This window comes from Passer domesticus, chromosome 8 (genome assembly GCF_036417665.1).
Source record: "Passer domesticus isolate bPasDom1 chromosome 8, bPasDom1.hap1, whole genome shotgun sequence".
Lineage (NCBI taxonomy): Eukaryota > Metazoa > Chordata > Aves > Passeriformes > Passeridae > Passer > Passer domesticus.
In genome coordinates this window covers 39,162,858-39,179,856 of record NC_087481.1, presented here as the reverse complement: position 1 = coordinate 39,179,856, position 16,999 = coordinate 39,162,858, and the positions used below count along the sequence as shown (strand labels likewise).

The 16,999-nt window shown below is 40.8% G+C and overlaps 1 protein-coding gene across 8 annotated transcripts in view; it reads left to right on the top strand.

The window, feature by feature from the left end:
* PIK3AP1 (phosphoinositide-3-kinase adaptor protein 1) overlaps window positions 1-16,999 on the top strand; it is a 37,263-nt gene that overhangs the window by 17,836 nt on the left and 2,428 nt on the right. For all 8 annotated transcript variants that reach the window (XM_064430601.1, XM_064430603.1, XM_064430602.1 and 5 more), the window contains exons 3-14: window positions 911-1,059; window positions 1,949-2,093; window positions 3,630-3,772; window positions 4,912-5,044; window positions 5,707-5,903; window positions 8,099-8,288; window positions 11,076-11,171; window positions 11,691-11,870; window positions 12,641-12,703; window positions 13,363-13,568; window positions 15,102-15,174; window positions 15,517-15,672. In XM_064430601.1, coding sequence (XP_064286671.1) covers window positions 985-1,059; window positions 1,949-2,093; window positions 3,630-3,772; window positions 4,912-5,044; window positions 5,707-5,903; window positions 8,099-8,288; window positions 11,076-11,171; window positions 11,691-11,870; window positions 12,641-12,703; window positions 13,363-13,568; window positions 15,102-15,174; window positions 15,517-15,672 — 1,657 coding nt within the window. In that variant the 5' untranslated portion in view covers window positions 911-984. The remainder of the gene's footprint in view (window positions 1-910; window positions 1,060-1,948; window positions 2,094-3,629; window positions 3,773-4,911; window positions 5,045-5,706; window positions 5,904-8,098; window positions 8,289-11,075; window positions 11,172-11,690; window positions 11,871-12,640; window positions 12,704-13,362; window positions 13,569-15,101; window positions 15,175-15,516; window positions 15,673-16,999) is intronic.

Here is a 16,999-nt window from a genome sequence, read left to right as displayed (position 1 = left end):
AAACTAGCTAAGAAAGTGTTCTATACTAAGTAGCTACGTAATTGTCTTTGGTTTCCTTTCTTTAGCTGAGAAATGTATTTCCTGGCAGGGATAGATAATCTGTTTTCATTCTGGCTGGATTTTTTCCCCCGCCAGTGGTATCAATTCAGTTTGTTTGCACTTCTATCAATATCCATGCTGGTTTTGGGAAATAAGAGTGAGAACATTGTTTTCTACACACATATTGTAGGCTTACATGTGTTTATTCTGTTCTTGATTCTGTTTGGGTAAAGTGCTGTTACTTTTCAATGCAGAGGTTCTGGTACTTTTCAGTTTCACTCTTGTATAGATACTGGTGCTTACAGTTCTTGCCCAAGGAACAGAGTCCCTTCAGACTACTGCTTCATGTTTTATTTTTTGATGCAATAATCAAAGTTAGGGAGTTGGTTAAACAGCACTGAGAAAACTAAAGATACTACTGAAATGACAAACACTGGTTTTCACGTTTTATTTTAGGAAAGTAGGACTAAAGGCTGCTGTCCATCTTACAGTATATCAGAGTGCTGCTTGAGTCAGATGAGTTCAGATACTGATCATTCTTATATTAGACATTCACATGATGACTTTCCTGTTAACATGAGGAGACTGTCCAGCTCAGCAGAGTGCCACTGTTGTTTGCTCCGTAAGCATATTCAGTGCTACTCTACTGCTTTCATGCCCTTAATTTCCTCCTCGAATCCTCTTAAGGGGAAAAAAATGAGGAAACTCTGTAGTTTCCCTTTCTTCAACTAGATCCCCTTTGCTGAGCATTACTTTGAGAGGAATAGTGAGTTCCATCCCACCTTCACAGCTGTTTTTCAGGATGGATGTGTGTGATAAGCATTTTCACAAAGGGGAGTGAGGCAGCAGGACTCTCTGTACTTTATTTTAGACTCAGGCTGTGACTCTGTGACTGATACAGAAACAGAAGACGAGAAGAATCCAGTTGACTCCCACAGAATTGCCATGAGTGAAGAACATGGATCATCCAAGAGCACTGGGGACTGTCCAGTGGTGCAGCCCAGCCGCATACAATGTGGGGTACTGTATGTCCACTCCTTGGGCTATGTTCTTACTGTGAGCTGGTGCAAATCATTATGCTGCTTTGTAATGTTCAGCTTTACAGGCCTGGAAATTAGTCCTGAATTCTTCTGTCACCTTCTTGCTTAGCCCCCTGTCCTCCATGTCTCTTGTTTCATGGGCTTGGCTCCCTAGGCCCAGGAGTAGCTTGGTAATGTGCAGTGCTTAGTGCTGTCTAGGCTGTGATGTCACTTAATGACTGTCTCATTAACATGGCTGCTTGGCTTGGGTGCTGTGAGACCGGTTCACACTCTTCCCTTCTTCTGTTCTGCTGGCAAGTGGGGTAAGATGACTGTAATGAACTGACTAACTCCACAGTCAGTATCCAGTCTAATATGACAATTCTGGTGCATGCCTTGCAAGTGACCCTGAAAAGCTTGCATCATGGCTTCTTGTCTGAAAACGAGCACTTTTTAGTATAGCATCTTCTCAGATGGAAAGAGTCCAAGTTTCTTTGTTTTGTTTCTATTTAGAATGTGGCTGTGCTGCTTAAGGTAAGAGATGGATAGAGTTGAAAGTAAATAATTTTATAAATCTAGCCCAAATCAGTTTATAAATCTATCTAATAAATGTGGAGTTCTATCAGTTTAATGCTTTTCCCTAGAAGCATTAAACTGATAGAACTGATAGAAGCATTATAGAAGCTTCTTCTGTACTGGTGTAAGCTGTAGCAGAAGCCACTTGCCCAGTTAGTCTGTGACTGGAAGATGCTCCTGAAAACTATTCAAAACTGTGAAAATGATAGATGATAATTGATGTGTTAGTTGCAATGAGAACGAAATCCCTAGAAAATGGACTTAACCAAGTGGTTTTGTTTTGAACCTGTGTGTTGTAATGCCTTTTGTCTTAGGTGCAGACAACAGTTTATATTATCATGAAATGTAAACTAGATGGTGAAATGAAAACTGAAGTTGAATTTTCTCCAGAGAATGCATCCTCTGTGCGTGTGCTGGCTGAGATGGAGAATGAGTACACAATCTCTGTGCAGGCTCCAAGTAAGATGGACTGAGATTTTTTTTTTTCTCCCTCTCCTTCCCTATTGCTTCCTTTCTATCTCAACCTACCTGTCCTGAGAAGTGCCAGGGGCATAAGGCTAAAGATTGCAATGCAGGAAAACTTGAGCCCAGAAAACATTGAACTTGCATTCTCACCTGTGATAGTTCTGATGAGGAACTGAGAGAGTCTGCTGCTTGTGGGCTCTGTTTTCCCCTCAGCAGCAGTAGGGTTGCAGAGTGGAAACACCTTGCTGGGACTTCTGAGAACACATTGCAGCTTGTAGAGCACTTTGAACTTAGCTGTGTGTTATGACCACCACCATAGTAGCATTGGCAGGGCACCAAGAGAGAAGGAAAGTGCCAGTAAATAATTACATGACTATAATGGCATTAAACGGTGTTTACTGTGTAGTGATCTCTGTGATCAGAGCTGAGACTATTTGTTCTGACTTGCCTTTTAATTTAGATATGTTCTGTCACTCTAAATATTTACATTTACAAAACTGAAAGGTACCTAAACTTTTAAGTTCACTGAACTTTAAAGGACTAATTTCAGAACCTTTAAGATTGGTATTATTTCTCAGCATTATTTTATTTAATCTGCTTTAGTCTGTCCTCTTGAAGAGTCATTCTGCCATTCTGTCTGAGAATAGAGACTAATAGTCATTAAAGCAAATCCCACAAAGTCAGTGAAATGGGTTGATTTTAAAGAAGGTGACCTCATGAACATATAAAGGTTTAATTTAATATTGTAAGTCAAGACTTACTATAGAAACACTGACCTGGAAACTAACTTGTACTTTGAATTATAAACATGACCTTCACTTTGATGGAGTGTACAGTGTAAGCTCTGAGGTTTCTAACAGTAAGAGAAATACTTTTTAATTCCTTTGTGTTATTAACTGTTTCATAATTTCCCAAGTTGTTAACAGGGAAAGACTAATTTTAGTGGGATTCAAAATATCTGTGTTTCAAAGAGGAAGTTCAGACTTATAAATGCATATTAGGTGAAACATCAAGAAGCTCTAAATTGCAGGTAGAAGATAATCCTGTGCATGGGTTAAGTTGCAAAGCTGGAATTCTTTTTAACTGATTTTATTCAGAGGCTAGTGAGGCTGACAGAGGTTGCAAAATCTGTAGTGACTTTTCTGATTTCTTTTCCTTTCTTTCCCAGCTCTTTGTATTTATGGTATGGCTTTATAGACAGTTCCAGAGAAGCCAGGGCTGAAGAGATGTGTGGCTTTCTAGTTCAAAGTGGAGTACTTTCAACATTAGTGATTCAGTCTACTGTTAGCAGAGGACCTAGCAGGTTATGTGCATTGACATAGCTGTAAGGAAGGTAGTTCCAAAGTACTTTCCTACCTGTTGTTCCAAGATCATGACTCTTCTCATGACTTTTCATGAATTTAATATAGCAGAAACTGTTTGGATATACCACCAGATGGATACTGAAACTCCTCCTGTCCTCACAGTATGTCATGAAAACTCATGCCCATTGTTTGTGCTAATGGTTATTTTTGCTCTTTCTTTTCAAAGATTTAACCTCTGGGACAGTGCCCCTGCAGATATATTCAGGGGACTTGATGGTGGGAGAAGCAAGTGTCACTTACCATACTGACATGGAGGAGATCAGCAATCTGTTGGCTAATGCAGCCAACCCTGTACAGTTCATGTGCCAGGTAAGGACTTCAGCAATCAGCTGCTGTGGAAACCAGCTCTTTCAGAGGCTATACAAGCATGCATAAGCAAAAGTGCTTGCCATGAAGTAGCTCTCCTGAAATGAAGAAATACCAGGTTACTTAGGGATTTTCACCTAACTCTAATATCCCCTTCTATTGAAAGCATGAGTGTTTTTTCTGTCTCTTGAGCACATAGCTGGCTAAGGTGAGTCAGGTTATCAGATGAAGAAAAAAAAATGCAGTCAATCAACACCTACATTTAGGCCATGATGGCTTCAAAAGGTTGGAATGACAGAACTTGATATAACAGAAAGTACTATAAAGAAATAAAATGTTTTGGAATTTGTACCTAGGTGTTGCTTAAAAAAATATGTTAATAGTAGCAAAGATTCATGTTAGCTGGAGGAAGCAGAGTAACATAAAACGATTTGTTGATTCTTAACACTTTTTCAATACAGCCACTCAGTTTTCCTATTCTGTTTTGCCCAGTTGGGGTACCTGAGCCCTATTAGAGGGGTAAAGCTTGCACAAGGAAAGTTTCTGCTGTGTTTGCCTGTTGTCTGCCTGCATGTTCCTGATCTGCCATGTACTGGAAGCCTACAGAGTAGCCTTGTTATAGGGTCACCAATATACCTGGGGCAGGGGAGACTGTTGCCCTTGCTTTTTAGTTCCTGTTGTGTAGCAGTTGGTACTGGTTGTTGCCTCTGCTTAGGGAGTATGCCTGCTTGCTTCCCAGTGGTAAAGAACCAGTTCAAAAGCTGAACCCAGAGTGTGTACAATTCAAAATGGACACTAGTGCATGCTTAAAGTAGGAGTGACATTTCATTGGAACACTTTCAGAAGTAAGTGTATGCCTGCCAAGAAAGTAGGAAGCGAGTTTTCTGTGCTTCCAGTTGCATGAGTGACTTTCTCATTGTGCTCTGTCTTGTGGAGTATATGGGTCTCATCTCTTGAGCTTGATGATACTCTCTCTGCACCAGGAAGCTATCAAAGTTCTTTGTTTGACCTGAACCTTTCTACCTTTTGTGTTTATACCTACTGTTTTCTGATTGTGTTAAATAATGAAAACACCATATAAATCTCCCCATAACTGAATCTCCAGACTCTACCAAACAAAAGTGCTTTCCATTTATCTGTAGGCCTTTAAAATTGTGCCATACAGCATAGAAGCCCTGGACAAACTATTGACTGAGTCACTCAAGAAGAACATTCCTGCCAGTGGTCTACACCTGTTTGGAATCAACCAGCTGGAAGAAGAAGATATGACAGCAAGTAAGTTTAAAGTCTCTTGGTTTGTTTTTAGATTTTCTTTGTGTCAGTTGTTTTACCTTGAAGCACCTTAATACTGCAGTGGGTGGTACCTGTACAGGCTGTCTCAAAAACCTTGGATCTCAGCCAGGAAGATAAATTTCTGATAATGTCTATAGAAAGGGGATTGCCATTTGAGTCCTTTTTTTATTACATCTGTCATTCTCACTTCCCTGCACTGTGGCAGATGCTGTATATAGACAGCTTTAAACCAGAGTGAAAAGATGATTCTCTGCAAATGTCTCCCAGGTTTTCTGTGTTATTTTGCCTCATACCTTTTCTCCACAGCCTAGTCCTTTTCCCCAAATCCAATAACTCTAAGATACACACTGAGCAGCTGGGTTGGTATGCTGTCTTCTTTGTTGGTCTAAGAAGTCCTTGCAAATCTGTGATCCTACATATATTTAAGCTATTACAGTGCCATATTCCCCACTAAAGGTAATAGAACTTCAGCCTGGAGGTGCACAAGATCATTTATGCAGTTGGCTTGATTTTGAAACCATATATATCCTTCCAGGGATTTCACAGCTGCTTTGGTCTGTGTGTTTGCTGTGTCTGGTTCTCGCCTACTGGCTTTGTTGCTACTAGAGAAAAACCTAGGTTCTAATGGTCTCCTGTTCTCACAGATCAGAGGGATGAGGAGTTGCCAACACTGCTTCACTTCTCTGCAAGATACGGGCTGAAGAACCTCACTGCCTTGCTGCTTACATGCCCTGGAGCACTGCAGGCCTACAGTGTAGCCAACAAGTATGGCCACTATCCAAACACCATAGCAGAAAAGCATGGCTTTAAGGACCTCCGCCAGTTCATTGATGAATATGTGGTAAGGGGAAGCTGAGCTGTCTTTCTGCCTCGTCCCACACTGGGTTCAGGCTCTGGCACTGAGCTGGGCACTTAGTGTTGCTTGAGCAGGAGTGATGGGGTGATGAAGTGTGTTGTGGTAGGGTGTAGAACACAGACATCCAGTCACACTGAAAGCTTTCAGGCTGTAGGGTTTGGTGTGTCTCTGCAGCCAGGGAATTTCCTGGGGCTTTTGCACAGAGCAAGTAAGATGGAAGCAGAGACTGCCATGCTGGCTTCCATTCCTCCATCCATCTGATGAAGTTTCTGAGGACATGTGGTTAATGCCAAGTGTGTTCTTCTAGTTCTGATCCTGGGAAAGAGCCCCTTTATCCAGCTTACTTTAGGGAGTAATATGGGAATAGAATATGTTTGGAAAGATCCAATTTGAGGTGCTCTCTTATTTGTTATAGTATGGGCAGGATTGCTTACTGGCTCATTCAGAGCTGATCTGTGTAGTCTGCCTGTTCCACTTGATACCCATTTCTCCCTGCATTGGTATATATTGGTCCATTCCCTACTTCTTCTGTCAGGGATCCCAGCTGACAGATCATTTCTATTTGAGCTAACCCCACCCCCAGAAAATGCACTCTGACTTTTCCAGATTATGACATGGACCTGACTCCAGCTGCACCAAACAATTTTTTCTGTGCAGTGCTTGGGTACTCATAGAGTTTCTCCTTTTGTTTCAGTTTGAGCTGCTTCTGGCCTGCATACTTCAAAATAACAAGGAACTCCCTGACTCAGGTCACATTGACCACATCTGAATTCTATTTGCCTTTGCTTTAGGTTGAAAAGTTGTGTTTAATTGTCCTTGATGTTGTCTGAGTGCTGGAAGATAGATCTGCCAGCTTTAGTATGGTTCTGCCAGCCAAATATTCTAGTGTTTAAGCCCTATTTAGGAGGTATGGGTAGTTCTTGGACTTTGGCCTTGCTTCTTTATATTATACATTAGAGCTAAATAAAAGCCATTCCATATTCTGAGATCAGGAGGGCTGCAGAAAAACTGTAAATTGTGAGATCACAAACTTTGCATCAGGGTAAGTGAGAGATGTGCAGGATGTCCTTCCAACCTCTCATTGCAGTACTGTGCTCCTCCCATATTCTCTCCACCAGCACAGTGACAGAGCTGTGGTAAGAGCAGGTCCTCCTTACTGACCTGCTGAAGCTGTCTGCAGCACAGTACAAAGCTGCTATAGTGTGACTACTGCAAGGTAGTGACTACTATCAGTAGAATGAATGTCTGAAAATCCAATTAAACCCCATTACTCACCTAATTTTCTCTCTGGCAAGAGTTCCTCTGCACCTCTGTAAAGCATTGCATGAACTAGTGGTCTGACACTGGAGGGAAGCATGTATAGACAGCTTTGACACACATGCCCCATGGATTGAGGGCCCGTGAGTCTGCATTTGTGAATATCTTGTAGTATTGCAACTGTTAAGATGACAGTGCTTGTGACATAATTGGAATTTGGGAAGGAGGATGGAATGAAGCTTTACGTTTTGCTTCCTTGCGTTGCGATTTGGTGAAGTTCTGCCTTCCCCCCCTGCTCTATGTTGCAAATGCATAAGAAAGGATTCTGCTCTCCTGTGAATCAGAAGTTGCCTGTATTACATGAACTGCTGCCTGCTGTGAGGTTTCCTGTTAATATCACAGAAGAGGGTCTGTGTACTCCCACTCTGGGTGTTACATGCTGCTGCTAATGCCAAGAAACTGAAACTGAATCTACATCAAAGCTAAAACTTTGCTGTTTTGCAGGTGCTCTGCATGTGATAAGCTTTCCCCCTTATGGTTAGCTATGCGTGCCCCAAAATAGCCTTTGACAAGCGTTTGTATTTTTAGAATGAGCTGTGCTTATGTTCTGGGAGTTTGCACACCTTGGGTAGGACATGAAAGTGGTGGGGTGAGAGGCTGTAATGGCTACTCAGAATGTGTCAGAAGCCCTTGTTTCACCTTTTTTACCTATTAATACAACATAGATCTCAAAAGTTTGACCCAGACAGCTGTAGTGGGGATTTAAGTCACTTGAGAAGCCTTAATCTTTGGGAATGAGCTGTCTTCAGAGGTTTTTTCTATCACTGATGACCAAGTGAGATATCTTTTGCTTGCCTTTATTCTCTAGATTCTTTATTTAAAAGATACTTGAATTTTTTTTTCTTGCCCTCCTTCCTCTCCAGGAAACTGCAGATATGCTGAAGAGTCACATTAAGGAAGAGCTGATGCAAGGCGAGGAGGATGAGTCTGTTTATGAGTCCATGGCTCATCTGTCCACTGATCTGTTAATGAAATGTTCCTTGAATCCAGGCTCCGATGAAGAGCTTTATGAATCCATGGCTGGATTTGTACCTGGTGCCCCAGAAGATCTTTGTACGTATATTCATAGAGTCACAGAATCATGGGAAGGTTTGGGTTAGAAGGTACCTCTAAAGCTCACCTAGTCCAAGCCCTCTGCAATGGGCAGAGACATGTTGAGATCACATTGCTCAGACCCATCTCTGACACACAGTAGTTCCTCAGTTACAGCTTTTCTGCTCTCACCACAAGGAAACTGTGCTGCAGTTCCGTCATCAGCTGGCTGACAAAATTGCTCTATGCCTTTTCTAGATTGATAGTGCACAAGATCAAGAGCTGTTTCTTCAGTGTTGAACCCTGAGCAAATAAATTAACATACAGAAATGAGACTAAATATTCTACCATGTCCTGCTTTTTCTTCCCAAGGACTGGGTACCTAGGAACATTCTGACACTGGCAGAAAAGAACACTATGTCAGATGTGATTTTACTGACAACTGGGGAAACTGAAAAACAAGAGCTGAGATTCCAGCTCAAAAGCTTGAGAGCAAAAGAAATTAACATCTAGAAATATGTGTGCCAAAAAGATTATAAATGAAAAATCATTATTCTAATCTGAATGGTTTATTGCTAAAAATAAAGAGCTCATTCTGATAAATATGCATATGTTTAACTTTTTCACTATTGTATTAGTATTCAGTGAGGCCAATTGAAAATACAAAATTAAGTACCTCTGTTAAGCAATTGTAAATTTGCTGTTCTTATTCACCTGGCTGTTTGGTCTGACTTAATCCCACTGATCTATTACATGATTCCCATAATGAGCAGAGAATTTAGCTTCTTATATTTTAAGTACCTCCTTAAGGTACTTAAGGACATCTAGTGTTTCTGCAGTTTTTAAGTGTGCTGCCTCAGAGGAAAATCTTTCTTTTTGAAACACTTGTGCTTATTGATCCTGGACTGTTTTTCTCTCTTTTAGATTTAATTATACTGTAAAACACATTTTTGTTGTTTATGAAGCCCAGAAGACTGTTTTGGTTCTTTCCTTGAAATAATAAACTCTTTTCTGCTAGATGTTGTTGGCCACTGCAGGGATAGTTTTGCTACCAAACCCAGGGTTATTCTGCCTTCAGGTAGAGATAAGTAGTAAATCAGGTTGGACTTGTAAGGAACAAAGCTGTTCTTGTTTGCAGTAATGAGAGTTTCTAGATGCTTGGTAGGTCTGCCTGTAATCAGTGCACCTCTGAATGGGGTTGGTTGACAAAGCTTGTGGAGGATTAAAAAACAAGCTCAACACTACTAAGCCAAACTCCCCTTCTTCCAGGCCTGAAATGCCCAGATCTCCCAGAAACTATGCATGGAATTTTCTTGCAAATTGAGCTCCCTGTAATTTAGCATATTTGAACTGGACTCTGGAAAGCCTCTTTCCTGCTTCTTCTGGAGTTCTAGTGTGTTGCTTCTGCACACAAAGCTCTGCTGTCTTCCAATCATGAGTCTTTTATTTAAATTATGTTTTCCTTACTTGGTCTGTTAGTCTTTGCCTGAAGAATATTAACAGCTTGTCTGAGCAGTGCTTAAAATATACCTGTATCATAACAGATCAGTTTAAATTGGCACAGTTCTCAGCACTTAGATTGAATCTCTCAAAGTGAAAGTGTTTCAGTATCATTCAGAATACCAGCACACAGGCAAGCCCTCACCGAAATTAATGTGAGTGCTGGCTGGTTTAGAGCTGCCATCACAAATAAAGGATTTAAGCTTTTGTACTGACTTGAAGGTTTGTGAGGATGACTTTCTAGGGAATCATAACTAACTTGAAGTGCTTTTTCTAGGAATTACCTGTAAGTGAGTAGATATGGCTGTGGTGTAGAGGATAATACCTGGGCTATTTTAGGTGTAGCCATACTGTGGCAGTGTGCCCCTTTATTGTGATCAAGATGTGCTTCCACCACAGTTTTTCAGAGACTGATCAAAGGAAGATTAGATACCACAGGGTCAATTTTTCTTGGTAGGAACTTGTTTGAGAATAAGGTAACAGAGGACTGAAGCCATTGTAATAAGTTAAAAGTATTTAATATTCTCACATGTAACCCAAACTATCTTGTTTGACATAGATAGATCTATGACATAGATCTATGACATAGATATACTTCAAAAATTCACTTATATCAATAAGCCTCATCAATCCAATTATATCACTCTTGTTTTTAATATCATTAGGAACACGGTTACCTAACATTTTATTTTAGTTTTGAGGTTAGTATTAGTGTTATGATGAGGTTTACCTTTTTCTTTAAAATTGGAATTCTTTATGTCAAAACACTGAATTAACAATAATCTTATGGTTTGCTGTCAGTCCTTTCTCGATACTGAATTATCATCTGACCCTGTAAACATTTTCCAGATCCAAGTAATTAACTCAGCCAATGGTTTTGACTTTATTCCAATAAATAAACACTATCTTATGTGTCATGGGAAAATTGCCTTTAATATCTTGCTTTTCCAAGCCACGTTGTTTTCTCTCTGGGGCACTGTCCAGAGGTCAAAACTTTCACCTGGCCAACACACACTCAGAATAGCCAAAACTCAATGCCTGCTTGAAGCCTTGTCAGAACTTCTCAACAGCATTGTTAGTTGCCCTCAAGTGTAAGCATCAGGCAGCTGGAAAAAAATTGTGCAGAATAGACTGAACATAGCAACTTAGAAGCTTTTTTCAAGAAAAATGTCTGGTCACTTGCCCAGCTTCTTTGATTGTCACCATAAAGTAAAGGTCCACTTTATTATGTCATATTACACTGTTCCATGTATTGAAGGATGTAATTAACAGGTTCATCTTTCTGGGTTGGTTTGGTTTTTTTTTCAGATGTAGAGATGCTTCAATCCAAGCCAGACACTCCAGTTGCTGGAGATGAAGTTTCTATAACTACGAAAGACTCAATGCTCCGCAAGTTTTTAGAAGGTGAGACCTATTTTCAGGAAAGGATGGCAGTAGCACAGTTAAAGTAATTAAATAGGGCCTGAGAGTTTTTCATGAACTCTTAAGGAGGGAAGATAGCCCACACAGTTTGCTTTTTTTTTCAGACAAAGGACTAATTCTCTATAGTACTTTGTAGACCATCACACATAGCTTTTGGAAATCATTGGTCTGTTTGATTTGTTCACTATTGAAGTATGTTAGTTAACTGAAATTAAACTAACTTTTCCTCAAATTCTTAAAGAGAGTTAGGAGATTTTTCACTATTTCTTTAAAACAGATGGTACTGGCATAGTGGCAAACAGTTACATGCTACTAGATATTAATGACTTTATTAAGTCCTCTCATGAAGGTCTTTGGTACATTTAAGGCACTGCAAAACTGGATGGTTTTGGCTGTGAAATGGCCAGCTTGGTAAGAATGTGGTACTTAATGCATCTGGAGGGAACCAGTGTTCAGTGAAGTGGCCAGGTTGCTATTCTTACAAACTCTCCTCTGTTGTAGGTGGTAGCATGGATGTGCCAGATTCTGAGGAAGGAGGTTGTGAGCAGTATGGTGAAGATGTGTACTACTCAGTGGAACAAGACCCTTTTCCACAGGAAATGGCTAACAGACCTCCAGTTCCTGTTCCAAGACCAGAATCTAGCTCTCCACAGCCAGACAATGAGCTGTACATCTCCAAAAGTGAGTTGTTTACCACTGGAAATGTAGGCCAGTAAACTGTAGAATGGCATTGTCATGGGTTTCAGCTGCCAAATAAGTGTCAGGATCACTGGATTATTTGACTCTGGAGTTTAGGTTACTTTTGGGATCCAATTCCATAAATGTTTTTTCATCTTTTGCCTACTCTGAAAATGTGGGGATGTTGTATCCCAATATCTTGGCCTAAGCTTGCTCTTCATGAAAGCAGTAGCATGACAGATTACCCTCAAATGGTATAAACAAATCCAGCTAAGTAGAAAATACCTGATATTATAAGGACACAATCAAGCTAATAAATTGAGACATTGCTGATCTGTAATGCTATCACTGACTCAACTGCATTTGTATAGGACATGATTTTATACCTCAGTACGTCCCTGTGAGGTGGGGTTTTATTGAAATTAAGGATGGTTCCTCCTAGTTCATTAGGCAGCTTTGAAAATCCTGTTCATACATCATGAACATTCTAACAAGAACCACAATGACACGTGAGAGAGTAATTTCAGTGATTTCCCACTGTGGCAGGACTATGGAGAAATCATGTCCCGATTTCTTCTGGAGGTGGCTGAGCTAAATTCTTTGAGCTCAATAGAAAGAGAATTCTGCTGTAAAAATCTTTGTTTTCTTCAGTGGACTTAGAAGGGTAACAGAAGCTGTAATGCAGTGCAGAACTGTGTATGCTTGCTGTATTCATCCTTGCTATTTCTGTCTTTGAGATGCATTTCAGTATCTAAAGAATGCTTCTTTTGCAGTTTTTGCACAGAAGGCTCAAAGACCTGAGAATCTCTATGTTCCTAGAGGAAGGGTTAAGAAAGGTAAGGCAGAAGTTCACCCTGAAACTCCTTTCAGTAATCCAAAAGCAGATCTGTTATGGTAGCTTCATTTGTGTGAAATATGACAGAATAGACTGGTTTGCAAAGCTCTGGGGATAACAGTCTTTTATGAACAACCCAATCTTTTTGACCATTTGTGACACTGGAAAATTTTATAAGTGCAGAGTGTGAGGGGAGCATGCCTCATGTCTTGGGAACTCTTCTTTGTTACAAATGAGTTCGAAATTACCAGCATCAGTAGAATGAGTTTCCACTTTCTAGGCTTAAACTACACAGATTGTCTAGATAGAGTCTAGTTTTGTGACTGCTAAGGTAAAAGCTCTGTTCTGTGAATTGCTGAGGAAGCAGGGCACTTTAAGGAATGTGTTTTGTGCTCTTTACTTAGTTCATGTTTTTAAAAGCAGAGCTTATCCCTGGGATATATTTGTCTACGATGCTACGTCTCAGCTGGGCTTTTAGACCTGACAAATAGAGGGATGGCCTAAGAAGCAAACACTTCTTAGGAAACACTCAGTCTGTAATACTTTTTTTCCCCTTTTTTTATTAATGTCTGCTGGATCAAGGGTACTTCATCTCTTTGTATTCAGTGAGGAAGGTAGATCCACAGTTTAATAATATTTTTGCTGGTGTTTTCTCTTCAGAGACAGTAGTCAGGCCTGTAAGGGACCTGTCTCAATCAAGTATATATGATCCATTTGCTGGAATGAAAACCCCAGGACAGCGGCAGCTGATTACATTACAGGAGCAAGTGAAAATGGGCATCCTCACTGTGGATGAAGCTGTACTTCATTTTAAGGAGTGGCAACTGAACCAGAAAAAGAGATCAGAATCATTCCGGTTCCAGCAGGTACAGACTTTTATGCTACTGTTTAAGAAATACAGCTGTCTCTCTAGGGATCACAAGCTTCTCAGCATGGGTACATTTTTTCCCTGGTTGGGACAGGAGGACTGCTAACATAGTTCCCCAGCTAGCAGAGTTCTCTCCTACCATGGGGAAGCTGTTCCCAGTAAGCAGTTTTACAGATCTTTTTGTCTTGCAGTAATATTGTCATTTTCTGGAGATCTGTATACAAGGAATTGGATAAAATCCAGTTGGCTAAATCACCCTTCCAGAGGTCACCTAGCACCTACCTGCTGGCAGGGGACTTCTGTGATGAACATTTAACTTGTTAGCTCTCATCCATTCCAGATCAGTGAAGACTGTCATACACAGATGTATTGGCTGTAAAGCCCTAGGTGGTAGATGGTCTGATTTCTCCAACCGTTTGTTCATGGCTGCAGGACTGTTCTTTGCAGCTGGGCAAGGTCTAGCAATGGCCATTAGTAAAAGCAGAGTGTTTGGGTGCCTTAACAGAGGGAGTCAGTTGGCAGCAGTGACATAATGACTGGTGGAACTATCAGTTATAGCTTAAAATTTTTATTCTCAAGTTAGAGTTTGGCTCCCTCCCTCTTTAAAACCATTGCCTGCTTCTTTTGGAGCCTTTTGCTCATGCATGGCAGTCTAGTCTCCAGTGTGTGACATTGTTTTGGAAGTTGTCAGAACAAAGCCAAAGCTTTTCTCCTCCTGATTCTCACTTGGATAGGTCCTCTCTACCCAGAAACAGTCAGAGGAGTCCCTTCTTCTACCAGAGAAGAACACAGTGCTACTGAAGTAAATTGATGTAGAAGAGATGAAGTGGCATGCTCTGTGCCCCATGCCATGAGCAGCTTTCAAAGTCTCTGCTCTGAATTTTGCTTCATGGTACAGCAGTTGTTTCCTCTGCTTTTCAGGAGTTTCCTTCTCTCAGATCTGTACATATTTCCCTGCTGAAGAAAAATTTTCTTTTTTCTCCCTATCTTTTTGTACTGTAAGGTGTAATATGCTGCCACACAATGGTGAAAAGTCTGCTCCCAGTTACTGAATTCTGAGTTGTACCTTACACTGTGGGATGCATGGCAGCCTTTTCTGTCCCCACAGTCAGAGTAATCTGTTCATTAGTACAGAAAGGACAGTGCAGTTACTTGGTTGTGGGTCTTGTTTCTGTGCCAGTGTCATAGTGCAAACAGAAAATACAGGGAGTTCTAAACCCAATTTGCTGCTTATGTGCAACTGCCTGAATGTAAACTTGACCTTAACATATATAATGAACATCTTGGCTTCTGAAAGGCACACATGGGTTTCTGAAATGAATAGATTAAAACCTGTTGGCATGGTTTGGACTTCAGCCAGATGTAGCGAGCTTTGTTACAGCTTGACTGCAAAGCAAGTTAGCTAAAATATAATGACTTTATATATATAAACTTTAGCAAAGTTAACGAAAAGATAATACTGGTTTTGTCAGAAAGCTGCTCATCTTTCTTTATTCAAAACCCTGAAAAGAATATCTTGTGATGTTTTTAGGAAAATCTGAAACGTCTACGAGATAGCATAACCAGGAGGCAAATGGAGAAGCAAAAAAAAGACAAAAGTGCAGGTAACATTCCTTGATTCTGACAGTCTCTGATAATGAAGCAACTAACCATTTTAACAAGCTCTTCAGGCAGATGTGTCCATGTGTATTGTGATTCTGTGATATTTTCATATGCATATCCATGTGCCAGTTGGCAAAAACTTAGGGAAGCTGCTTTGCTCCTCGCTTTCACAGCCAAGAAAAGATGCACTCCACAACCCCATCTGTGGAGTGCATCTTGACTCATTCATGTACAGTTTTGATTGTCCTTATGCAATTGTGTTTAACTCTGTCCTTAAGTGCAAAACTGTCACTTGGAGGCTATAATTGCATGGACCTTTCTGAACCTTCATTTTTCCTTTCCAGATTTGGAAATTACAGTACCCATTCGACATTCTCGTAATACTTTGGGGAAACCAGAATGTGCAATATATGAATACGCCCCCAGGAAAAACCTTTTTCCACCAAAAAAGGAGATAAAACGAGGAGATTGGAAAACAGAAAGCACATCCAGCACAACAAGTAAGCAGCCTCTGAGCATCACTGTCCCTACAGGATGGGACACGTTTCCCAAGCCTTACCCTGGAGTCGACCCAGGGGACAGGACTTCTGTTCCTGAATCCCAGCACTGACAATGCCACCCAAACCTTGCATGCCTCAGGCCAGCTGTTCTCAAAACTGTAAAAGCAATTACAGGTGTGCATCAAGTGGTTTGGGCATCTTTTGTCTGCATCTCTGCAGGAGGAGAACCTAAAAGCTGAGCAAAAGATTCTCTTGAGCCCTTCTCAGGGAAGACATACCACCTGTTTTCAGTTCTTAAAAGTAGATGGCAGCTGCTCCCTTATTGGAAAGGATGCTCCCATGCTGTGACTGCCAGCAGGCTGTGTGCTCTTCTGGCCTGTAGGGCTGGAAACCAGTCTTACAGGTTGTTTCTTCAATTGTTTTACATAAAGAACAGCATTTTTCATTGGTAACTGTAGGACCTCTTGATTGACTGCACATTATTGTCTTTGCTTTTCATTATGTTTAATTTGTGCAAATTAAATCCCTGCATTCTTGCTCTTACTGCAGACTGAGCAATTCTTGCAGAAATCATTTAGGATCAGCTGAAAAGGAAACCTGACTTCCTGTGAGGTTACCACCTTTGTGACTCTTGGCAAGTTGCAGCTGGCATGCATCCAGAACAGGTGCCAGAGGCAGCTGGCTGAGCCTGTAACTTGCATACAAGCACACGTGAGAGAGGTGTTCACAAGTCTGCAGGGCTCCCTGTGTGCAGCCTGGTGCTCTTTCTCGCGGTGTGATGCTGAGAATGGACCCTAGCACAGTATTTAGCACTCTTAAGTGCTGCTGTTTGGACCAGATGACTTACCAAAGCTATCAGGGAGGGACTGCATCTTAGGAGAAAACCTCTCTAGCCACCATTTCCATGGACAGCTTTCTGAATATTCGTGTCCCAGTATTTCACAGCCCTATAGAATGTTATCTGTTTATTACTGATACCAGCCATAGCAGTGTGTGATATGTTTGTGAGTTGCTGTCACCTTTGGAATTGGCATGACTGATTGGAAAAACAATCCCTACTCCGAGTCCATGACAGTTTAATGGGTTTGCATAGATGGGTGCTGAAGGTTGTTTGAACAAACTTGTTTTTAGCTTGGAAATAGACTAGGAAGCATTCCTGTGATGATTGAGGATTGTTGTAAGAGGGGGCAGTAAACAAGTTATTTATTTGGAACAGTAACTTCTTAAGCAGTCACTCCAGGAATGAATATGTGACAGTGCTCTGTCTTCATGCAGTTGTTAAAGATATGGGGACTGATAATATAAATGTACATAAGTGTTGGGTGTG